The sequence below is a fragment of the Leucopleurus acutus genome (genome assembly GCF_964270905.1).
Source record: "Leucopleurus acutus genome assembly, chromosome: 6".
NCBI lineage: Eukaryota > Metazoa > Chordata > Mammalia > Artiodactyla > Delphinidae > Leucopleurus > Leucopleurus acutus.
Genome location: NC_139149.1, coordinates 29732682 through 29760243, shown reverse-complemented (window position 1 = coordinate 29760243; position 27562 = coordinate 29732682). Strand labels below are relative to the sequence as shown.

At 33.6% G+C, this 27562-nt stretch overlaps 1 protein-coding gene across 1 annotated transcript in view; it reads left to right on the top strand.

The window, feature by feature from the left end:
- Positions 1–27562, top strand: part of LRP1B (LDL receptor related protein 1B) — a gene marked incomplete at its 3' end in the record, with an annotated part of 1833965 nt that overhangs the window by 1650148 nt on the left and 156255 nt on the right. The window contains exons 67-71 of the mRNA XM_082841888.1: positions 12843–12959; positions 19585–19691; positions 24995–25124; positions 26789–26895; positions 27234–27366. Coding sequence (XP_082698014.1) covers positions 12843–12959; positions 19585–19691; positions 24995–25124; positions 26789–26895; positions 27234–27366 — 594 coding nt within the window. The remainder of the gene's footprint in view (positions 1–12842; positions 12960–19584; positions 19692–24994; positions 25125–26788; positions 26896–27233; positions 27367–27562) is intronic.

The window sequence follows — 27562 nt, the reverse complement described above, 5'->3', positions numbered from 1 at the left end:
CTACTGTATATCCACATAATTAGATCAGAGCCTAAGATTGAAAAGTGTTGGTCACTATCATCTAGCACAACTATTTCCACTTCCTCTTTTTATCCTTTTTCAGTAATTTCCTTACAGCCTGTCAGTTGGGTCCTTAAAAATAGAGTCTATGTTATTATCGTGACTTTCCATAATCTGCTCTGTTGAAATGATTTTACGTATGAAAATAAGGCATGATATGACAATAGAGACTTGAAGTACCTTAGCAGAAAGTGCGATTGGCCACCAGACAATGGTATTGCTAAAACATACTTTTTCTTCATAAACCCTTTCCTCCAGATAAAAAACAGTGTTTCTCCTAAGCGTTCTAAACCATCTAAACTATGGCTTCTCTAAGGTATTTAGGGTATTGAGGAGAAGATAAATGAAAACTTTGTTCTAGTTGCATACTAAATATTTCTATCTATGATGGCAAACAAAGTCTTATCTATCCATTCATCCAGAAGACCTGGAAGATAAAATAGTAGAAATAACTACTGCAGAGCAGAAAAAAAGAAAAAAGAATGAAAAGAATTGAGGACAGTCTCAGAGACCTGTGGGACAATATTAAACACACCAACATTCGAATTATAGGGGTCCCAGAAGGAGAAGAGAAAAAGAAAGTGACTGAGAAAATATTTAAAGAGATTATAGTTGAAAACTTCCCTAATATGGGTAAGGAAATAGTTAATCAAGTCCAGGAAGCACAGAGAGTCCCAGACAGGGTAAATCCAAGAAGAAACACGCCAAGACACATATTAACCAAAGTATCAAAAATTAAATACAAAGGAAAAATATTAAAAGCAGCTAGGGAAAAACAACAAATAACATACAAGGGACTCCACATAAGGTTAACAGCTGATCTTTCAGCAGAAACTCTGCAAGCCAGAAGGGACTGGCAGGACATATTTAAAGTGATGAAAGGGAAAAACTGCAACCAAGATTACTCTATCCAGCAAGGATCTGATTCAGATTTGACAGAGAAATTAAAACCTTTACAGACAAGCAAAAGCTAAGAGAATTCAGCACCACCAAGCCAGCTTTACAGCAAATGCTCAATGAACTTCTCTAGGCAGGAAACACAAGAGAAGGAAAAGACCTACAATAACAAACCCAAAACAATTTACAAAATGGTAATAGGAACATACATATCGATAATTATGTTAAATGTAAATGGATTAAATGCTCCAACCAAAAGACATAGACTGGCTGAATGGATACAAAAAGAAGACCTGTATATACGCTGTGTACAAGAGACCCACTTCAGACATAGGGACACATACAGACTGAAAGTGAGGGGATGGAAAAAGATCTTCCATGCAAATGGAAATCAAAAGAAAGCTGGAGTAGCAATTCTCCTATCAGACAAAATAGACTTTAAAACAAAGACTATTACAAGAGACAAAGAAGGACACAATATAATCATCGAGGGATCGATCCAAGAAGCAGATATAATAATTGTAAATATTTCTGCACCCAACCTAGGGCACCTCAATACATAAGGCAAATACTGACAGCCATAAAAGGGGAAATTGACAGTAAAACAATCATAGTAGGGGACTTTAACACCCGACTTTCATCACTGGACAGATCATCCAAAGTGAAAAAAGGAAACACAAGCTTTAAATGATACATTAAACAAGATGGACTTAATTGATATTCATAGGACATTCCTTCCAAAAACAAAAGAATACACACTTTTTCTCAAGTGCTTATGGAACATTCTCCAGGATAGATCATATCTTGAGGCACAAATCAAGCCTTGGTAAATTTAAGAAAATTGAAATCATATCAAGTATCTTTTCCGACCACAACGCTATGGGACTAGATATCAATTACAGGAAAAAATGCAAACACATGGAGGCTAAACAATACACTACTTAATAACCAAGAGATCACTGAAGAAATCAAAGAGGAAATCAAAAAGTACCTAGAAACAAATGACAATGAAAACACGATGACCCAAAACCTATGGGATGCAGCAAAAGCAGTTCTAAGAGAGAAGTTTATAGCAATACAATCCTATCTTAAGGAACAAGAAACATCTCAAATAAACAATGTAACCTTACATCTAAAGCAATTAGAGAATGAAGAACAAAAAAAACCCCCAAAGTTAGCAGAAGGAAAGAAATCATAAAGAGCAGATCAGAAATAAATGAAAAAGAAATGAAGGAAACGATAGTAAAGATCAATAAAACTAAAAGCTGGATCTTTGAGAAGTAAACAAAATTGATAAACCATTAGCCAGACTCATCAAGAAAAAAAGGGAGAAGACTCAAATCAGAATTAGAAATGAAAAAGGGGAAGTAACAACTGACACTGCAGAAATACAAGGGATCATGAGAGATTGCTACAAGCAACTATATGCCAATAAAATGGACAACCTGGAGAAAATGGACAAATTCTTAGAAAAGCACAACCTTGTGAGACTAAACCAGGAAGAAATAGAAAATATGAACAGACCAATCACAACCACTGAAATTGAAACTGTGATTAAAAATCTTCCAACAAACAAAAGCCCAGGCGCAGATGGCTTCACAGACGAATTCTATCAAACCTTTAGAGAAGAGCTAACATCTATCCTTCTCAAACTCTTCCAAAATATAGCAGAGAGAGGAACACTCCCAAACTCATTCTACAAAGCCACCATCACCCTGATACCAAAACCAGACAAAGATGTCACAAAAAAAAGAAAACTACAAGCCAATATCCCTGATGAACATAGATGCAAAAATCCTCAACAAAATACTAGCAAGTAGAATCCAACAACACATTAAAAGGATGATACACCACGAACAAGTGGCGTTTATCCCAGGAATGCAAGGCTTCTTCAATATACACAATCAATGTGATAAACCATATTAACAAATTGAAGAAGAAAAACCATATGATCATCTCAATAGATGCAGAAAAAGTTTTTGACAAAATTCAACATCTATTTATGGTAAAAACCCTCCAGAAAGTAGGCACAGAGGGAACTTACCTCAACATAATAAAGGCCATATATGACAAACCCACAGCCAACATCGTCCTCAGTGGTGAAAAACTGAAACCATTTCCACTAAGGTCAGGAACAAGACAAGGTTGCCCACTCTTACCACTCTTATTCAACATAGTTTTGGAAGTTTTAGCCACAGCAAATAGAGAAGAAAAGGAAATAAAAGGAATCCAAATTGGAAAAGAAGAAGTAAAGCTATCACTGTTTGCAGATGACATGATACTATACATAGAGAATCCTAAAGATGCTACCAGAAAACTACTAGAGCTAATTAATGAATTTGGTAAAGTAGCAGGATACAAAATTAATGCACAGAAGTCTCTTGCATTCCTATACATTAATGATGAAAAATCTGAAAATGAAATCAAGAAAACACTCCCATTTACCATTGCAACAACAAAAAATAAAATACCTAGGAATAAACCTACCTAAGGAGACAAAAGACCTGTATGCAGAACATTATAAGAAACTGATGAAGGAAATTAAAGATGATACAAATAGATGGAGAGATATACCATGTTCTTGGATTGGAAGAATCAACATTGTGAAAATGACTCTACTACCAAAAGCAATCTACAGATTCAATGCAATCCCTATCAAACTACCACCATCATTTTTCACAGAGCTAGAACAAAGTATTTCACAATTTGTGTGGAAACACAAAAGACCTCGAATAGCAAAGCAATCTGGAGAATGAAAAATGGAGCTGGAGGAATCAGGCTCCCTGACTTCAGACTATACTACAAAGTTACAGTAATCAAGACAGTATGGTACTGGCACAAAACCAGAAATATAGATCAATGGAACAGGATAGAAAGCCCAGAGGTAAACCCACGCACATATGGTCACCTTATCTTTGATAAAGGAGGCAAGAATATACAATGGAGAAAAGACAGCCTCTTCAATGAGTGGTGCTGGGAAAACTGGACAGCTACATGTAAAAGAATGAAATTAGAACACTCTAACACCATACACAAAAATAAACTGAAAATGGACTAAAGACCTAAATATAAGGTCAGACACTATAAAACTCTTAGAGGAAAACATAGGCAGAACACTCTATGACATAAATCACAGCAAGATCTTTTTTGACCCACCTCCTAGAGAAATGGAAATAAAAACAAAAATAAGCATATGGGACCTAATGAAACTTAAAAGCTTTTGCACATCAAAGGAAACCATAAACAAGATGAAAAGACAACCCTCAGAATGGGAGACAATATTTGCAAATGAAGCAACTGACAAAGGATTAATCTCCAAAATTTACAAGCAGCTCATGCAGCTCAATGTCAAAAAAACAACTCAATCCAAAAATGGGCAGAAGACCTAAATAGATATTTCTCCAGGGAAGATATACAGATTGCCAACAAACACATGAAGGAATGCTCAACATCACTAATCATTAGAGAAAGCAAATCAAAACTACAATGCAATGTCATCTCACAGCGGTCAGAATGGCCATCATCAGAAAATCTACAAACAATAAATGCTGGAGAGGGTGTGGAGAAAAAGGAACCCTCTTGCACTCTTGGTGGGAATGTAAATTGATACAGCCACTATGGAGAACGGTATGGAGGTTCCTTAAAAAACTAAAAATAAAGCTACCATATGACCCAGCAATCCCACTACTGGGCATATACCCTGAGAAAACCATAATTCAAAAAGAGTCATGTACCACAACATGTACCACTGTTCATTGCAGTTCTGTTTACAATAACCAGGACATGGAAGCAACCTAAGTGTCCATTGACAGATGAATGGATAAAGAAAATATGGCACATAGATAATGGAATTTTACTCAGCCATAAAATGGAACGAAATTGAGTTATTTGTAGTGAGGTGGATGGATCTAGAGCCTGTCATACAGAATGAAGTAAGTCAGAAAGAAAAAAACAAATACCATATGCTAATGCATATGTATGGAATCTAAAAACAAAACAAAACAAAAAAATGGTCATGAAGAACCTAGGGGTAGGACGAGAATAAAGATGCAGACCTACTAGAGAATGGACTTGAGGACAAGAGGAGGGGGAAGGGTAAGCTGGGACAAAGTGAGAGAGTGGTAGTGTACATATGGACATATAAATACTACCAAATGTAAAATAGATAGCTAGTGGGAAGCAGTCGCATAGCACAGGGAGATCAACTTGGTGCTTTGTGACCAGCTAGAAGGGTGGGATAAGGAGGGTGGGAGGGAGTGAGATGCAAGTGGGAAGAGATATGGGGATATATGTATATGTGTAACTGATTCACCTTGTTATAAAGCAGAAACTAACACACCATTGTAAAGCAATTATATGCCAATAAAAACGTAAAAAAAAAAAGTTGTATGACAAATAATTATGCCACTCAATACTAGAAATACTAAAATCAAAGTACTATCAATACGAGAAAGTTAAAAATATTTATATTTTAGTCCATTTCTCCATGAATTTATACACAAATTAAAAGTATTATAGTGAGAAAATTCGACAATATCAAAATCCTGAAAAACTGAGAGCATATTGAATAAGTGATGAAGTGATTGAAGGGATCCATTTGTGTATATGTGTATATATGTGTGTGTGTGTGTATTTGGGCCTTGACTTTTCAAGATATTAAGGTAATAAATGATATCAAATGAAAACCACCAAATAGAAGTGTTAAAAAAGAAAAATTTGGTAAATACTTGAATAGTTTGCTACAAATTCATTAACACATTTTTCTGACATTTCTAACTAAACTCATTACACACTTTCCAAAGTATGTTACTATTACTTAATTGTCACTAGTTACTACTTATGAAGCCAGGTTTCATTTCAATGCTTTATGTATTTTCCTTCAGTTTTTAGCCTTCTGGAAATTGAGGCACAAAGAAGACAAATAATTACTACCGTAGGTTACACACGAGTAAGAGCCATAATTAAGATTCAAATCAAGTTCTGCCTTTAATGCTCTGCTTCTTTCCACTGTGTATGCCTCATTGCCCAAACCAAATCAGGGTCTGTTGTTGTCTATCCAAAATTGAGCAATTGTCTGTTGACTCTTAATCAATAGGGTCAGACCAAATAGACAAATGTAATCAACTGTATATTAAGAAATATTTTGGTAGACTTACTTTTTAATTGCCTCAACTTGCTTTTAGTTTGCTTTTAAAATAAAACATAGAATCATTATTTAGAAAAATGCAGCAAGAGGCTTATTTTGTTTTTCTCTTAAGCTGGAAGAGGGAATGTAAGTAGAATTGTTAGACCGTGACTACCAGAATCTCTAACCAAGGCTCAGGAATAACTGAAGAGAAATACCCTACTCATACCTTCGTATTATGGAGATTTGGGTTCCTCTTCATCTGTGAATCACAAATGTAAATTTGTTTGTACAATATTAACATACAATCTGTCATGACTACAGACTGTTGAAAAGAAAATGATGAATCGATTTGTAGGGGTTTGGCAGATGACGTACAGAGGGTGTTGACAAAAGATGGGATAATAACTACTTCCCCTCATTTCACGCCCATAACATTATAATACAAATTTCTAAATAAGAAAAAAAAGCACAAATTCTTGTCAAATGCGATAGATGGCATTACAGGATGTAATATGACACTTTCTGAAACTGCATAATGTGAATTCAAAAAATTTCCACTGAAAATTACATTGTATTGACATGCAATTTTTAAAATGTCATTATTGGAGCTTCTAGAGAGCTAGCTTATTATAGATTCATCTCTTTATAAAGAAAACATGTCATTGTTAATTTGTTTTACTTTATAAAGCTTTCTCTTCTCTACCTGGAAGAATAATGTAAAAATTTAAAAAAAATTAATAATTCAAAAGCAAAACAGAAGTAGGAGAATCCCATGGGGACATGCTGCAGTTGGCATTGTTTTTCAACTGTTGGTGCATCCACATATTATTGCCACTTCCCCTAGAAGAACAGGTTGTGCATGTAAGTGCTCATTGAGGAATATTACCCTGATTGATGAGAAGTAACATGAAATTAATTTTCAGATCCACCATACACTTTACAATGCAAGGCAACCTGCAGTTTTCCAGATAATCAGTATCACTAAATGCTGTAATCATGTTGGTCATGTAGAGAATATGCTCAAAAAAAGGTGTACCATTTCCCATTTTCATGGAAACCTGAGTTTACAAATCACTTTTAAATAGAGACTGATTTTGAGACTTCTTGTGGAAAGAGACTGATTTTCCCAGGTAATTATAAACCAATGAAATAGGCAACCAATGGGAATTATGTAAATCAGCACATACAGAAAAAAATATTAATAAGAGTCCATACTATTTCTAAGCAAAATATAGTATGGTATTTGCATTAGTTAGGACTCTTGTCTGTAAACAAAAGAAATTCAGCACAAACCAGTGGGAAAATAAATTTTCTGCCTTGATTCCAAGGAGTGGATGGAATTGACTTCAGGCACAATTTGGATCCAAGTATTCACATAGAGTCACAAGAGCCTTATCTTCTTTTTCTCCAGTTCTAAACTATTCCTTATGTTGGCTTCTGAGATGGGTACTCTCTACATGGTTTTTAAATGACCCATGGCAACTTGAGGTTATAATACTTGCAATCTTGAAAGGAAAGAAATATTCTCTCTTTCAGTAGCCATGGAAATCACCTCAAATTGCTTTAATTAGTCTTGTTTACGTATTGACAGAGACTCCTAAATTGCCTATCAATATACCCATTTTTTCACTTTCCCCTTAGAAACAGAGCGCTAAGTCTTTTGTTGACACATTGCTATTCAGAATGTCATCACATTTCCCATCTCCCCTTGAAGCTAGATATTGTCACGTGACTAAGTTCTGACCATTGAAATGTAAGCAGAAGTATTGTGTGGAACTTCCAGGAAGAATACGTTAATGGAGTTTTCTTAAAGTAAAAAGACTTCTTCTTTTGCCTTTCTGCCGTTGCTCCTTCAGGCCTGCAAGGGGATGACTCAAGCACTAGTAGTCATCTTGGGCCATGAAATGACTAAGAAAAATGGTAGCCATTAGTTAGGATGGATGGTGGAGTAGAATGATAGAAATCTGTGTTCCTTAGGACATCTAGCCACCATACAATCTCTGCACTGCCCTTCTCCCTCCATACCTCTTTAATGCTAAGGAAGAATAATCATCTATCAGGTTTAATCTGTAAAATATTTTTGTAAACATCAATAACATGACTGTTGTGGACCAATTGTGGTCTAGGGGATGAGGCCACCTTGGGTCATATGGTCCTCCCCTGTGACAGAGGAGGCAATAGCCCATGAATAACAGCTTCACCAGGGGTGGATATAGTAGTTTCAAAAGGACAAAAAAAGTCAATAATAATGTTTTATATCTATTATGTTCATTTCAGCCAAAAAGTATGTGCCAATAAATCCTACCTACTATAGAACATAAGGAAGAGAATATATTTCCTTGTATCATCACTGTCCCAGAATTCATGACCAGTCAACGAGGTTTAGAATATTTGTGAGCAGCATATATAGGTATTCATTTCCATATGATGCTAACAGAGACCTGGAGGGGGATTTAGAGTGAGAGATAAAAACTATAAGGTTGATTTAAAGAAAGAACATAATGACATCTACAGAGAGAAGTTATGCTTTGATAGTTAACAGATGGTTATCCTGCCCCCAAGATGAGACAAGCTTTTCTACAAAAGAAGGTGCTCCAGTTCTAACTCCACTTCTAACACCATACTTCTGACTCTACAGCGTTATCATCTGGAACACAAGGAAACAGGGAGATACCATGATGGAGGCTCAACTTCTCATAGTTTTTTTTTTGCCTCAGTGTTTCTGTGACTATATTACTCACTTTTTTTGTAACAAAAGTCATTGCATGTTACTGAACTGTCTTTAATCATCATGTTTCCTGAACTGGAAGATAGATAGTGATGATTACAAAAGAACATTAGCAAGAGCAACAGAAACTCCATATTTCCAATATTTCACTTTTGAATGTGAAGAAAAATTTGCCAATTCATTTTCTCAATGATGTCTTTTAAAGAATAAAAAAATTCAATTTTGGTTAAGTTCGATTTACCAATTTTTCTCTTATTATTATTTTGTGTGTTCTATCTAAGAAATCTTTGCCTACTCCAAGATTATGAAAATATCTTCCTATATTCTAGAAGCTTTATATTACATTTATGATCATCTCAGATTAATTTTTGTGTATGGGTATGATAGGTTGAAATTTACCTTTTTCATATAGATAGCCACTTGTTTCAGTAGTAGTTGCTTAAAAAGACTTTCCTTTCCCTATTAAACTGATTTGGAGCCTTTGTTGAAATCAGTTGACTATATGTGTAGTCTTATATTTCTGGTTTCATTTTGCTTAATAGTCTACTCTCGTGATTACTATAACTTTATAGTAACTGGAAATAAGGTACTGTAAATACTCTAACTTTGTTCTTTTTTCAGTATTAGTTGATTGTTCTAGATCCTTTGCATTTCAATATAATTTTAGAATAATCTATTTCTTAAAAGTAATTAGATTAGGATAACCTATTCCCTCAAAAATAACTTGCTGGAATTTTTATAGGGGTTTCATTAATTCTATATATTCATTTAGAGAAAATTATAGCAATTTGAGTTTTCTAATCCATGAGCATGATATATCACTGCATTTTCTTGGACTTTATTCACTTTCTCTCAGCAATTTTTATAGTTTTCAGTATGAAGGTCTTACACAAATTTCACTAGTTTTATTTCTAGATATTTGTTGTTTTATTGATACCATTGTAAAAGTTTTTCTTTAAGTTTAATGTTTTGTTATTGCTAATATACAGAAGTATAATTAAATATATACATTGACATTGTATCCTATGGCCTTCTCAAATTCAGTTATTAATTCCAGCAGTTTATGGACTCCTTTGGATTCCTTTTAGTATAAAGAGAAACTTAAATCTCTCTTTCACCCCTGTCTCTCAGTCCACTTCCCTAGTTCTTGCTCTGCAAGACATCACAGCGCCAGATTCTTTTATTTCTTTTCAGAAATAGGCAAAGCATATACAAAGAAGCACCAATAGTACTGCAGTACGCATTACATATAGTTTTGTGTTTTGGTGGTCCCTCACTCCACCTTTCTGAGAGGATCAAATTTGTCTTGAGTATCTACAATTCGTATGAAAATGTATTAAACAAAGAAAACACATTTTCAAACTTGTTTGAAAACTATATTTTTCTCCAAATTTATAATATCAAAAAATGAAATAAAGCATAGTTCCAATGCTGCTTAACAATATGAATTAATAGAAAGCGCTACATATTGTGAGTACTTTAATTATGCAAAAGTATTATAATTTGGGATTATATATGTTCTGTTCTACAGTCAGTTTTGGGGGTGCCGATGATTTTCAATATTGGCTGCTCATTGGAATCACTCAACTTGCTTTAATAAAAATACTGATGTGTGGGTTCTACCCCAGAGAGTCTGATTTTATTGATGTGGGATACGGACTAAGCAAAGGGATTTTTTAAAGTTCCCTAGGTGATTTTAATGTGAAGCCAATTTGAGAACTGCTGTTTTACACCTTACTAAAAAAAAGTATATATAATGTGTGTGTACACATACTGTTTCTGCACGCCCCAAATTGAAACCTTAGCAATGAACTGTAACTTGCTCTTGTTAAGAAATTAGTGTGGGTCTCTTTGAAACACAAAATATGAAAAAAAAATTTAAACATAGAAAACAAAAGTACAAGGATTTAGGGGGGAAAAACTTAAAAACACATTGTGTTGATATTTAGTACTGATTGTTAACCTTTTGTAGTCATGGAGAATTGCTTGGGGACAATGTTGTAATACTAAGTCAAATGGTCTATTTGACTGATCCAGACTGCCCTTTCTTATATTCTTCTATTCTAAAAATTTTAAGCAATATTCTAAAATAATGCAAGCAACACATGGCAAGGAATAAATAAAACTAATGTTACCTAGAGTAGTAGTTTCAGAGGAGTTTGTTTTAATTGACAAAATGAAATAACCATCTAAATACTTCAGTATCAAATCCCATATTTTCAAGGCTTATTATTTAAGTTCCAATCATCCTAACATATTGCTTGATTGAGATGTACATAATACTACATTAGAACTTCTGTAGATTTTAAAACAATTTTTAAATCTAAAGTGAGGTATAACACAGGCAAAAAGGATATATTACAAAACACAGCACTGAACACAGTGACACAAATTAGGTTCTGAGTAATCATTAGCGGATAGGCAGGTAGGCAGGCAGGATGGAAAAGAGGCAGGGAAATATTCTCTCTCTCTTTCTCTCTCTATTAATATCTATCTATATGCATATATATATTAGGCTATATATAATATATACTTATTAGTAGAACAATGTGTTTGAAGTCTATCATGAGAATTTCTGCAAAATGCAAAATGTTTCTTGAGAAAGATCTGTATATAAATTCCTCCTTTGCCATTTAAGACCATTGTAAAATTGGAGAAATCAGTTAAACTCTTTCTTATTTTTCTCATTTATTTAAATGCATGTAATAGTACTTCTTAGGGATGTTTTGAAGATTGAGTGTGATCATGTTTATGAAAATGCTTACGCAAGAGGTGAGCTGGATATTCAATATATGATCATTACTTAATTTTCATAATTAAACCTAAATCACTTTTGTTTTCATAATCTTATTTAAATCTGAATTTTATAAGATGCATTCTGAAGTAAAGAGTAGCAAGCACCACCAAATAGCTTATCTTCTCCTTTAGTTAATTTATTTTACTAATCTGAATCGTTGAACACTTCACTGTCCATCTCTAACATGGCTGAGAATAAGGAGTTGATCTAAGTATGTGAAAGAAAAATGTATCCTAAATTGTGCAATGACATTGTTACTCTTATTATTTTATGTATTTGAATTTATACCATCTTGATGCTTTTGACCCTTGGTACTCAGTGTGTACCATAGACCGAGGATGATGTTGTCACTTAGAGAACTTGTTAGAATTCCAGATCTACTCAATCACAATCTCCATTTTAGCAAAATTCCCAACTAATTAATATGTAGACACATTAAAGTTTAAGAAGTGCTGCCATAGATTATGAACAGTTGGATATTACTCTTATGAAAATTTAAAAGTATATGACCTAAACTCTGCATAAATTCTTATTGCATGAATTTTGTTTCTGGATCCTATGGACACAGGTTTGTTGTAAAGAACACTAAATCAGGAGTCAAAGCATGCTTTTTTGATATTGGCTGTGCCATTTAAAAGTAGTGAAAGTGCATCAAGTTCTTAAACTTCTAAGAGTATCTGTTTTGTCATTTGTAAAGTGAAGGGCTAGTTAATACATCTCCTGATACTCAGTGGGATTATTTAGAGGTTTAAGTGAAATGGCACTTTAAGAATTTTCAAGGTCTGTACATATTAGGTGCTATTACAATCTATGAGTTTAGATCAGCTGACCACAGGTAGATTTTGAGTAAGAACTTATAAGGGAGGAAGACAAGATGACAACCAGAGTTTAATCATTTCTTTATAGCTACTGCTTTATATCAGAAATAGAAGGTGGCTTAGGAAATGAGTGTCCTAAAGAGAAAGGTAGTTTTGGATAATTTTGATCTTTATTTTTACTGATCGATTTGTGTTGACTTTGAGTGGTGGTCCAATCAGTTACTTTGTAATTAGCTCACAATGAAATTTTATTCAGAACTTGCGTTCAATTTTTCCTAGGGATGTTCTCAGTTAGTAACTGACTTGAGGTCTGAGGAAATATCATGTCCCCTGGATTTGACATGGCAGGGAGGACGTCGTGAGGGATGTCTTTATGGAAGTCAACGATGCAAATTCTGGTTCTTTCCATTACAGATAAAAAGACTTGTGGTCCTCATGAATTCCAGTGTAAAAACAACAACTGTATTCCAGATCACTGGTGGTGTGATAGCCAAAATGACTGCAGTGATAATTCAGATGAAGAAAACTGTAGTAAGTAACTCTTGCTTGAGAACGTTGCAAGCTTGACAGCGTATTCAGTAAGCAGGATAGCAATTTTTAGTTCGGTTAAGGTATGAATTTGAACCTGTCTGTCCTGCAGCTCACATTTTTATACATATATTCACATTTGAACAAGAATATTCAGACTAAATTGACCTAAATCTCAAACGGTAGAATTATTGAAATGCTCATCCTGGGAGTCATTTTCTTACATTTATCAGAATTAGTATGAAAGTATCATGAGGTTTAATGTAACACATTAGTATGCAATGAAGGTAGCCCTTGATGCAAATTCATACAAAGAGCTGAATGATATGGAGACAGTACAAAACATATCATTCTTTAATGGATGGAATTCATTTTATTTGTCTCAAATCCTTTTACACTACAAATTCACCCAAGAGCATCTTTCAGTGAAATATCATTTATTCTCTCTGGAGTGGTGAACACCATATGTATTCAGGATGCTTTCCTCTCAAAATAGAATAAAGCTATTATCATCATCTGCCTCCTGCATTTTTATGTAATAAATTTAAAAGACATTAATTAACCAACAATTTTATTTTCTAAGAAGCATGACAGTATGTAAAATTGTGATAGTATCTCTATCTTCTAGCATTAATTTCTGAATGTATTTCTTTCTGGCACTTTCTTATGCTGCTGTTTAAATAAAGAGACAATATAATCATGTTCAAAATAAGATAATAATCAAATTCCATTGATTAAATATTTACATTCTGCTACTTCCAAAAAGGATTTTATGATAACAATAATGTCTACTCTTATGCATTGGACTTAGAGCATTCATTTCCCAAGATACAGGAGACAAAATAGGAATTGTTATATTAAAGCATGGGGATATATTATTTAAAAGCATACGATTAGTAGAGTCACAGCTTTAATACACCACTTGGATATTCAGTTTGCAAATTGTCAACTAATGTTTTGAATAACTTTCAGAACTTAATCTGAATAGTGTTTGAGTATCAGGTACATTAATTATGAAATCTCTGGATCATTATGATTATGAAATACTTTGAATATAGAAAGTATTACTATTATTACTCCCTCTTCACATAGATATCGCCCAACTGATTGTACTCTTTAGAAAGGTAAAGAGTATTGCAGAGAGTCATTAGAGTGTTCTAGATTCCTATAATCAGTAATTAAAAAAACAATTTTTATATAGCATGTTTTCAGATTCTGTCCAGTGATTAAAATAAAAATCTAATGGGGTGATGGTGGTAAGAATAGGAGAAATATAAAAAAGAAACAATTATTTTATACTTTTAATTTATTTTATTTGTATTTCAGAGCTTAAATACACAGATAACTACTTAGCTTAGTTTTGGATACATTTAGTGTTAGTTATCAATAATATACCTGAGAGGAAATGCCTGTGACTGAAGGATATTGAAAACAAGAGAGGGTAGGTGGGAAGGCAACACAGGAGACTCACATCTTGGAAGACTCTTTATTCAAGTGGTAATTTAAATTGTGTGAGAAGTTAGGTTACTGCTTTAATGAGAAATAAAGAAGAATGAAGGGTTGAGAAAGCTCACTTCTGAGTCTCCTGGGGTTTCTTAAGTGGCTGAATATCATTTTGCTGACATCTCCTAAAAGTCATCTTCTGATGCAAGAAAGCAAGGAGAAGGAACATTGCCTCTCACTCGTCACCGTGGAAACTTAGTGATAAATCATTGTAGCCACAGAGCCCTTAAGAAAAAGCAAGGGAATTGACTGCAGTATCAAGCATTGCAGTATAAAATACCCAGTTATGTGTGTATCTCTTTTAGTTCCTACTCACTCTGGGCTTGTGGCTAAGACAAGTAATATTGATGAATTTGCAGAGGAGAGATGACAGTGAACAGGAATGAAGCATATTATAGTTGTGACATGGAAGAATAGAAGGCATACACAGGATAAGTATCAGAGTGGGTAACATGTTAAACATGTAAGAATATGTAAGAGAAAGGATCATGGGCTCTACATCATTGAGTGATGTTTGAAGATACCATCTTGACTAGGCCAGAAAAATGGGAAGATTTAAGCATTGAAAATGCCAGTTCCACATAGACAGAAGCTGAGTCTCTGAAGAATGAGAAGAAAAAATACAGTATATCTATAGGGAACACCAAGAGACTAGTCCCATAGAAGTCAGCCTTAGAAAAAATACTGTTGCTGTATTAAAATGCTTTCAAGATATTTCCAATATCTTATTATCAATTGAAATTATTATAATAATATGTATATAATTACAACAGAACTATTATAATTATATACACATAATTATAATATATATTATAATTATGACTATATTATATACATCACACAATTTTATATATATAATTATAATATATATAGATGACAAAAATATACCCAAAAGGACAGTGGTATAATGTTATTATGTTTTCTAAATGTTATTAGTCAACGATATGCATTTTAGTGCACATTTTGTCATTTATCGTTAGCTCTTATTAAGTAGTGAAACATACCAGAGATAGTAAATTGGCCTTATACAATAGCAACATGCTTTTTTTTTTTTTTTTTTACAGGCCTGCATACTATCACACAACATTCGCTTGCATTCCATTGCCTCACTTATTTCTTTATCACATTTATCTGAGTTCCTACTTAAATATCTGGAGATGGTCTAAGGAGTAGGGCTATGTACCATGGTCTAACACAGTGCCTGACACATATTTATAATATTAGCAATGTATTTTAAAGTTTTCTTTTGGACTTCTTTGTTTGTGAATCATATATAATGAATTAATGTTTTAAATTGTATTGGAAACATTCCGGCCATAGATATGGGAAGAGCTGGAATAGCAGTGGAGCAATTAACTGCCAGCTATGTTTTAGTTTAATATGCTTTCTAATGTTTTATATCTATATAAGATAATTAGTCCATTGTCATTTCATCATCTGATGATGATCATTTCCCTTGTTAAGTGTTCAGCAGGGACACTTTGCTTCAGCAGTGATTTCTGCTCTTAAAAATAAGAAAATTTCATTGTTATTGGAGTAATTTTGTAATCTGGATCAAAGGTTTGGAAATATTTGAGAAATCTTGACATCTCTACTATTTTCATCAGCAACAAATATATATATAGCATGTATGCCTTCTAAGTAATTGATGTGCAAAATAAAATTATTTCATATCTTTGCATTATTAAGAAGTAACTAGCATTCCAATAGATTTTAAAGTATCAAATAATTTGATCAACTAGATCAAGGTTTATGTAGAAAGACAAGCTGCATCTGCCTTATTTGAATTTCTAGTACTTTCACACTGAATTTATATGAAAAGATTTTTTGTATAGCATGTCAGTTATACTAATTGTATTCTAAAAATTCTCCTCAGATGCTCACACCCACATTGATATAACTTTTGAACTTATCACCGAGGGTTTATGATAGTATACTCAGTGGATAAATTGGAGTCTGGAAGCTTTTCTGCTATGCCACTAACTCTGTGGCTTTGAAAGCTGCTTTTATTTTCTGAATATAGCTTCTTAGGTTTTGTGCAAGACGGCTCTCATAGTTCGTTTCAATTCTGAGGCAGTATGTTTGTGCCTTCACTAGTATCAAAAGAAGTGACCAATTTATACTATGCCTTTATTTTTTATCCTTATTATAGAATCAGCCTTCTGAAACATGCCCTATAAAGGCTTCTTGGCTGTGAATCTAGCATGTTTAAATGAGATTTATGGAAAACCTGGTTAATCTTTCATGTATGGGATTCCCTATCTATTTTAGATCTGGGGAATAGGTAATATCAGACCAAGTTAGTGTGGGAAAAACATTTTAGAAATACTAGGGAAAATGTCACATTTAAATTTTCTTTCCAGATGGGTTAGATTTCAGGTATAGTCATTTTTTTGTTCTTTTTCACAAGAAAAGTGCCAACTATCACACCAAGTTCTAAAAATTGGTCTTTTACTTTATCCTGAAAAGATCAAAGGCAAGATAAACAATTAGAGAGTACAATCACTTAGGATCTTCTCTCATAACAAAATTACATTTTCCTCAAGAGAGAATTTCTTTTGAGATAACTAGTAGCAAAAAATTCTAAGGCATATAGATGAGAGTTAGAAGCGGATTAGCTTCCCCATTCCTTGATGTCATTTGTGTATGTATAAATAATTCAGGATTATTATTCAGAAATAGATTTGCTGGCATTTTTAAAAAACATGGTAGAAGCATACAGAATTTCCATTTGTATTGAAAAATGCTTTTCCAAGCAAGTCTTTCAGTTCCTTTGCACACATATTGGAACGGAATAATTAACAATTGTAAGACAAGTCTCTATAGATCAGATGTTCTGTGGAACTATTGGGCAAATGCCTTGAACTACTAGCTATACAACTTTTCTATAACCCTGCATCAGCAACATCCAGCCCTCCCCATAGCAGTGTGTAAAACCCTGTGAAATTATTGCTGCTTAGCACATGATAAAACCACTTGCTTTTAATTAGAATAAAGGTAAATTAGAATATTAAAGGGAGAATTATCCTGTTTGGATACCCTCATGTCCATGAAATAAAATGATTCTACTGCTGTTTTAAAACATCTAAATATACTATGTTTTAGATGTACTCTCTCTTTATTATTTAATGAAAATATTTTAATGTTATTTACCATCGTTTGTTGAATTGAGCATTGATTAATTAATTTATTTTACTATAACTTCTTTTCCCTGAGAATAAAACTGCATGTGTCTGCAAATAGATGGAGGGTGAAACAGCTTCAGTATGGATGGATAAAAAGAGAAAAAGGGTTTTCTTTTATTATTATTGTAAAGTGAAATAGACATTGCTAGACATGTGCCTTGGACAATTAACTTGACTTTTCAGGGCTCTAATGTCAATTCCTGAAATAGGTGAGCACTTATTACTTCTTCAGTGGTATAGGAGGCAATGATATGGCCTAGCAGTAAAAGTATAGGCCCTGGTATCAGGTTGTCTAGGTTCAAGTTCAATACTAGCTCTTTTGCCTGCTGGGTGATTTGGAGTAAATTTCTTATCCTCTCTGTGCCTCAATTTACTCATCTAAAAAAGGATCCAACGATAGCACCTACCTTACAGAGTTGTAAATATTAACTTACAAGCTAATTCAAGTACTTGGCATTAACTTCACGTAGTGCCTAACAACAAACAAGAAATCAGTAGCTGGTAACTTTTATTATTGTTATAATTAGTAATATTAGTATTAATAAAGTTGTTTTTAAAATTAAAATGTAGTATGTGTAAATATAGTGCAAAGTCAAAAAGAGAAACTGTTCTTGTCACGCTGTCTAAACAAAGGAGTATTGAAAAATGAGGGGGGGTCCCCCCTTATCATGCTATTGATAAGCATCTTATCTTATTCATAGTCTGAAGTTCACATTTTAAAGTCCCAGAGCAGAGCAAAAAGCTCTGATACATATTCCACTTTTCACAGCTCTTCCAGTGTTCTCAGACAGGGTCTTTATATAGAAATGTAGGAGTCTTCATGATAGCAAACATTCAGGATGTTTTCACTAGAAACCTAGTGATTGTGTAGAGCAATATTCAAATACAGGCTGAATTATGCACAATCTTTATGTAGAAAATTATGCTTCATATGAATATTCCTTAAATTTAATTTCAGTTACCTATTTCTCTTTCATCCGAACAAGAATATTATTGTGTGTGAGACAGCTGTAAATACAGTTAATGACTGGGGGAAAACAAGAAGGGGTTCTCTCATCATACCAGATATCAGTTCTCTTTGGAGAAACAAAACCAAACAATAGATGATGCCCAGCAGTCGAATTGATTACTTGCAGGAACAAATTTCTGCAATCCTACTTCATTGTCCAGATGAAACATATTCCACATAGGAATGAAGTCAAATAGCAAGTCACAATATTTGGCTTATGTCCTATGTGGAATATGGTGAAGCATAATTAAATTAAATTGGGAAATTATCTAAAATGGCAGGTAAATTATGTAGGGCATAAGCAAACAATTGCATAAATAAAGAGTCAATTTTCAAAAAAGAGTCTCCTCCTGCCTCTTCAATCCTTACCCACCCAGTCCTGTCCAATAATACCCCCATGTATAATTTAGTTCTAGGAACTCTGGATTTTCTGGGGACAAAATTGAAGAATTAGAAAGTCATTAGAATACATAATAAAAAGTCAAGAACCAAATTCTAGAATCTTCAGTAAATAAACAGCCCTGGGTACCCACAGGGAGTAACAAAATGTCTTACTTGCTTTAAGTAAATACATAAAATGACTTAGAATTTCAACTGGAAAAAATTGTTGTTTTGTTTTAAAGTATAGATTTTTATGCCTTTTAATTTACTTTCCTGCTGCATTTTTATTAAAAAGTAGGCTATTTGTCTTTTGTCTTTTTTTCAATTTGTTTCTATAATGCCACTTTCTATTCATGACTTTAAAAATAAATTTGAAAAATCATTATATTATGTACCATAGATCCTTCATGAAACATTTTTTCTAAACAATTTATTGGTTCTGCTTGGCTAACCTTTATTTTCTTAATGCTACCTCATGTTGTATGTCATATAAATTTTAGAATGAAGTTGCATATAAGAGAATAACCCTGTGCTATTTTTCTGTCCCCAGAGCCACAAACCTGTACAGTGAAAGATTTTCTCTGTGCCAATGGGGACTGTGTTTCTTCAAGGTTTTGGTGTGATGGAGATTTTGATTGTGCAGATGGCTCTGATGAGGTAGGCATCTTTGCAAAATCAAACAAAAAATAAAGCAGTTCCTTAAACTCACATTTGTAATTATTATTCATTTCAAGGAGTGTGACAAGGACAGCTCTGAATGCATTTTGCTCCTGACACACTGAGATAAGTGTTATATCTAAGCGCCGTGCTACACACATCCAGCACAGGGAAAAGCTCTTGTGCTACTATTGACAGTTAATTTTATAGTCTCTTTTACCTCAAGTGGTGAATGGTTGGGTTGGGAATAAGATGTTTGGAAACCCTGTTCCCTATAGCTGATGCCCTTGCCATCTGTGAATTTGTTCATAAATTTGCTGCAGTATTTATAGTCAGGACTAATATTTTTATGCATTTTAAACAGCTTCTTCTCCCCAGTCTCTTTCTTCAGTACATATAGTCTTATAGACTTAGATATGGGTCATCAATTTTTATGAAACCGCAGGTTTAGCTTAGCTTAGATGATGAATCACAATCCATTTATAATAAGCTCTACATACACACAGTTAAGTGAAAAAGTTTAGAATTTCTCTGGATAATTCTGTAATCTTAGATTGTGCTAACATTTATAAAACTTCACGCAATTCATTACTTATGCATCTGTGTATTCATGTTACAGATGTTAATCACTCCATGATGCTTTAAAAATAATACATGACACACAGTAATAATCACTGTGATTACTATGAGAAAATAGTGATTTTTCCCTGTTGATGATTTCTTGTGTTACTATCAGGAACATAGCACTTGTGTAATCAAGTCCAGTCAGAGATGAAGGAAAAATGAGGTCTCTGGAGCTCAGTGGCCACCATGGCCCCTCCTGGTACGCAGTGACTCCCTAGACCTCCCTTAGACGATATTGACTCGAATATGTACCTACCCTCACGAAGGGCCTCCCACTGACGTAGGCCTGGCAAGAAGGAATCCTCCTGCTGCTCTAGAGGTTTCTGTGTTTCAGGTTCAGCTTCCTTAAGTATCCACTGATTACCCGCCTCTTGGGGAGACACTGCAGGTCTCTATTAATGATAGAGCCCACACTAACTAGATCTTTCCCAGCCTTCAGGTATTCTTATCAAGTTTGGACAATTCTTCTCCATTCTCTATCTTGGAAAAGTTCCCCTAATCACATAAAAGAGTCTAGATTTTGGAAACCAATGCACTTAATTTCTCACCTGAAGTCCAGAAAACTTAAACCTTTAGGCTGCAAAGGTCACTTAGGAGAAGATGAAAAATACTATTTCTATTCATGGGGCTATTCACAAAACAAGTCAAAATGAAATTTTTAAAAATGCACAGGGAAGTTCAAGTCTTACATTGCTCAGCTACATATTTCCTTAGTATCTATTTACTCAAAAATTGTATTAAATGTTTCCCAGTGAGGAAAATATATTTCACATAAATTCATCCATATCATTAAAATGTTTTGTTTCTGTTTTCTTTAAAAAAATGTGTTCCATGGGGCTTTCCTGGTGGCGCAGTGGTTGGGAGTCCACCTGCCGATGCAGGGGACACGGGTTCGTGCCCGGTCTGGGAGGATCCCACGTGCTGCGGAGCGCCTGGGCCCGTGGGCCATGGCTGCTGGGCCTGCGCGTCCGGAGCCTGTGCTCCGCAACGGGAGAGGCCACAGCAGTGAGGGGCCCATGTACCACAAAAAAAAAAAAAAAAAAAAAAGACATGTGTTCCATCAGCACCGTGTAATTGTGAAACATCAAGAGGTGGGGATATATTGCTTAAGGCTTGTGATTTCATCTTGCATGTTGTTCACTAGATGTCCAACATACGTAGACAAAATCAAACACTTCTTTTTCAAAATCTTATTCGCATGAAAGTAGACATCCTTATCTATGCCGTTTCTGTCATGCCATAAGTACATGGGCATAGTTCTCTGATGGCTGAATATATCTCCATTATCTGGACATTTTTATGATAATGTCCCTAGGGAATTAAATTAACTCTCTGAAAGGTGGTCTTTCTCTACATTTACAGACATTTAGTATAGTCTATATGTAAGGAAGTGGCTAACACTATGGGCAGCTGATTTCTATTTCCTTTCTAAAATCTAGCTTGATAGGTTTCATTAACAAGAAAAGCAAACAAACAAACAAACAAATAAAAAGGTGAGCTGAACAAATGGCTAGAAAGCATAATTACATACAGGATATTCTCATATTAGGAACAAAAGAAAATTGTGAGGATTAATTTTGTATGAATGTTAACTGAATTTGTTTGTTAATTTCTAGCCAAAACAAAAAAAAAGAAACCAAAAACTTGGATCAATGTAATTGTGTATCAAGTTAGTGGCAAACACAGAGAAGAACTATTTAAAGTGCCTTTAAAATATATGGCCTTTGCATCCAGTATAATATGCTGTAAGGACAAAAAGAAATGTAAAAGAATCTTGAACTGTATTCGTAGATGTGTTGTTAAATAATAACATTGGTTTTGCTAATTTGAATTTCATATATCAATATCTTAAGAGTAGGATAGTTCAAATGTTAAATTTTTAAAATATTATTAACACTCAAAATTTTTAAGTAAAATAAAGGAGATACAAATCTAGAAACAATGAAAGTAAATAAAAGTGCTGTAATTAAATTCAAAAGTATCAGTTTGAGATCTTGATTTATTTTTCTCCTTTTTAAAATATATATTCTTAGCTCTGCCACTGAAAAATCCTAAAACCAATGACATCACAGCCTTAAAGACTATCTCTAACATTCACATCATGATCTCTAAATACATTTTCCAATTAACAGAATCAAAACCCCTTTAAGAAATGTTTAATTCTAGGTCTGAGAAAGGCAATTGACAAAATGAGCCACTAACATCTTGTCAAGCCAGAAAACAAGGCTATTGGGATAGTGTCCAGAGTACATAGGAGCAAAATTGCAGGGCTTTCCTCTGACAAAAAGGACAATTTGAGCATCAGAAAGAAAAAACAAATGACTGTAATATATTGAAATACAATAAATGTACAAAAATACATGAGTTCATAATAATACTTAAACAAATAAAAGCTCAGTTGTTACTTTGGAGGTTGCTAAGGTATCAACATTCTTAGGATTCACTCAGCCAAAATCAGAATGTGGGACATTCTATAGAGCAAATGACCTGGTTCCTTCAAGTAGTAAATGGCGTTTAAAAAAAGTAGGGGAATGGAAAATAGGTACACATTAAAAGAAACTCAAATCAAACTCAGTGTATAGACATCTTTTACATTCTTCTTTTACCAAACCGTATTTTTATATAGTTAAGAAAATAAGAAACTTTTTAATGTGGATTGGGAATAACTTTAAGAAATTTTTGTTAATTCCATGATACTGTTAATTTTCTGAAGCTATCGTTGTTATGTTAAAGTTCAGAATATAAATAAATTGGGGGAGAGGATTATGAAACATGAATAGCCAAGTGTGGATAATTGTTAAATATGCATAATGAGCACATGGGTCTTATTATTCTATTCTCTCTATTTTTCTGTATGTTTTTAAATGTCTAAGATAATTAAATACCCCACAAATATAAACACAGACACACTGCATCCACTATACTGTAATCTATTATAAATCAAAATCTTCTGATGATAGAAAAAGTGTCTAGAAGTATTACCTTCTGTGTTATTGTCAATACAAATAGACCAGTGTTACTGGTTACTGAACTCTTTTACTTGAATTAGCCTTATTGCTGAGATAAACATTAATTAATTCTATAAATATATACTGAGCAGTTATAGTCAACACATATATTAGACACTTGATTCATAGACAAACATTATCCCTATCCTAGTGGACCTGAATTACATAAAATGTTAATTTATATTCCTGATTTTCTACATTTGCTACTTCATTCATTCAACCATTTATTCAGCAGTTTTTATTGAATGCTTACTTATTGAATGTGTCCCAGGCATAGTACTGGGCATGGAAGAGGAAGGTGATGAACAAAATATATGAAATTACTTTCTCATGACCAGTGCATGGGCTATTTCTCCAATGTCATACACCATTACATAACTTACCCCTCAGATACAGCACATTTCTAATTCTCCTTACACATGAAAATTCTTTTCTTAGTTCCATTTCTGTTTAAACTTCTGTGAAGCCTTTTGTGAAACCTTTAAGAATTCATATGTTTAAAGCATATTCATTTATCTTGACAGTATATTTTATTGCAATTGTTGGTTTAGGTGCTGGTCTTCTATTAGAATTTATCAAATACGGGGAATAATCTTAGTTTTCTTTGCATTATTATTTAAGAAACTCTAGTAAATGGTAAATTTTCAATACTTGGGAGAAGAAGGGAAGAAGAAAAGAAGGAAAGAAGAAAATCAGTTATATAGAAGGCGGTCTAAACTGCCATCAGCAAAGAGAAAACTATAGGAATTTAGAAAATAAACTCTTCTTTCTTACATGGGATGAAACTGGGAAGAAGCAGGGAGTAATAGTTTGATATACTTCATTCACTGGGAGTTTCACAAGCTGTGAGAGTGCTGCACCTTTTGTGAAAGGAGCAGACAAATAGATTTTGGCAACAGTGGAAATTGCTAAACGGCAGAAAAACATCATCCCAGCAAGATATTTCACTGCAGCCTCCCATTTCAACCAGAGCGATCAGACTCAAGGAAAGTAAATTTCTAGTGGATCCCTTTCATTGATCTCACATAAAGAACTGAAAGGCCCCCAAAGGTATCACTACTATCTTATTTGACTTCCAAATAAAATCTGTATGTGAGCTAGCAGAAAATACCAATTGTGACAGTTCATTTCACAGTTCTACAGGAAGAAATGTCAGGAGAGTGGAAAAAGAATATGACCAGCAGCCAAACTGTAAAAGAACAGGTACAGAGGGAACAAAAATGGGAATAAGAGGAAAGAAAGAACATTAGGGGAAGTTTTGCCAAGGCAAGACAGAATTGCCTTAGGATTCTTAGTTGTTTCACATTCATCCTTCCACCCCACTCCCGAGGAACCAGCTGTACTTGCTTAGAAATATTTTTTAGCCCTTTTATTTCCCTACAATCTTCATCGTCACTTACACTTATTAAAATTACATTACCCTATAACTGTCTATTGGAGAATGAGCCACTCAGAGCAATTTAATTAGTTGATAAAGCCATGGGATTTATGTTCTTTTTACATTACTGTTTTATTATGACTAAGAGACAAATGAAAGTGGAAAAGGATTATAATGTTATATAGTCACAAGTTTAAATGTGACCATCTGAGTTTCTTGTATGTGTGTTTTTTGGATTTGAAGACATTTGTCTAAAAAATTAATTTTAATTATGTATGTGTTGTTTTTGACAGAGAAATTGTGAAACAAGTTGTTCCAAAGATCAGTTCCAGTGTTCCAATGGTCAGTGTATATCAGCAAAATGGAAATGCGATGGCCATGAAGACTGTAAATATGGAGAAGATGAGAAAAACTGTGAGCCAGGTAAAATTCTTGAGGCCATATTTCATTTAACTAGTATTTTAACTTGGTTAGAATTTAACTTTAAGCAATGATATGCATAAAACAGTGGCAAATAATGCACATATTTACTGTTTTTAAGAAATAATCTGAAATATCTGTAGATAAATTAATTGGTGTGCCCTTCATATGTTTTGAAAGTGTTTTGGCGGGTAAGATTGTTATTATTTCAAGATCCAAGCATTACTTCCCAAAATTTGGTTTTCTGGTCTCTATATTTTTCTACACCATTTAGAGTTGTTTTCCAAGACAGCAACATGAAATACGTTGAAACTGTAAGTATAATAAAAGTTAGGTTTCAATTCTGGAAATTAAGGTTATAAAACAGAATGTAATAGTTTCAATGTGATACCAACTGAGGAAAAGGATGTCTATTATTTCTATTTGTATTATGGTCCAAAATAAAAATAAAATTAAGAAGCAAAACCAGAGTATAGGAAGAAAAACCCAATTTATACATTTCTATTCCTTAAACATGACTTTAAATATACTCATTAAATTAACTTTTATACTTAGGAATTTTAATAACAATATTCTACAGGAAAAAAATACTAGGGAAAAAAATCAGTTTGTAATCTATGTCTATGGTTATAAGCACTTTCATGGTTTGAGAGACTAGGTCAGAATTGCAGATACCTGGCACACACATTACCATTGTCCCAGTTCCATGCCCATGGTCCATGTTGCTAATTGATCACATCTTTTTTCTTACTGAATCCAGACATATTCCCAGACTCCTTATTAATACAGATCCCTAGGCAAACACTGCCAATTAAAAGAAATTAAATCCCAAGGGAAAAGCTTTTTAGCATTCCTGGACTAAGTAATTTAGACCACAAAGTCATTATGTCAGTACATTTGGCTACCTAGTAGTCTAATATAAGGCCAAGAACCCCAGAGGTTTGAATCCAAACTTAGCAAACTCAAGCACATAGACAAAGAAAGACCTCATCATTATTATGTCAATTAATTAAATTGGGTATTGGTAGTAACTTATTTATCCACTTTTAAAAAAAATTTTCCATATCATAAAGAAATACTTCGAATTCTACAGACTCTGCTAATCATACATATATTCATATTTAAAACCCCAAACCAAACAAAAAAAAACTTCTTAAAACTTATGTAAATATGACATTTATATCAAAACAGCCAAATAGATATCATGGGGTCTATGAGACCATGCCAAGATTTCCACTTTTAGCTTTATACAATGTACATTATGAATTAACATTCCCAAAGGTCACTAAATCCTATTACAGTTTTAAAAATAATTTGAGGCTTTTGTCTTTTAAATAAATTAATTGAAAATTGTAAAAAAATACATTTAACTCTTCACAAATCAGAAAGATGGAGGTTATAGAGGGTTTTTTCCTTTCCCTTTCTTTCTTTAGTCTAGTGAGTTGAATACTTATTGAACAGGCTATTACATCATGAGGTATATTTAATACAATGCAATAATATTGTAAAGCACATCTTAAGTCAATATTTAATATCAGATGTTGAATATAGCTCAAATAATCTAAACTGTTTTCATTACTATGTATAATTTTTATATGCTTATATATGCTTTTATCTATCAACCATTCATTCTGTTCACTAAATCTAAATTTCAACTTTATATTCAGCTTCTCCTGCTTGCTCATCAAGTGAATATATATGTGCCAGTGGAGGATGTGTTTCAGCATCTTTGAAATGTAACGGAGAATATGATTGTGCTGATGGTTCAGATGAGGTAAAATCTATTTTTTGGTTAAAATCTCTGAATTACATGAATTAGGTTTGAGAAAGCAAATATAGTAAAAAACAAAGAGACAGAATCTTGATTCTTAGCACTGTCTAAAATGTCAAGACAAGAACATTGAATACAGTAATTTCAGCAAATACCTGAATCTTCATGCTGTCCATAGACTAAACCCTATTGTCATTTGCAGAGGTGATATTCATTAAATAAAAATAAAAGAAAGCCCACAGTATAATCAATCTCCAGTATTGTCAGCTGCATGTTTACCTTGCTTGTGACGATAGCATTATCATTAATGAAAACTGCAGTGGCCTTTTGTATTTGAACAGATGGACTGTGTGACTGAGTGTAAGGAAGATCAGTTTCGATGCAGAAATAAAGCCCACTGTATTCCAATTAGATGGCTTTGTGATGGAATTCATGACTGTGTGGATGGCAGTGATGAAGACAACTGTGACAGAGGTAAGGTACTTTGTATGTGTGCGTGTGTGTGTGTGCGCATGCGCGCCTGCAAGTAAGAGAATGGCAAGAATGACAGTTAAGATGCTACGCAGAATATTTACATAGTGTGCTAGAGACAGAGGATAAGATCATTAAATGATTCTCCTTTTCTAGTTTCATTACATAATAGCCTATTCTAAATAAGCAAACTCTGGCT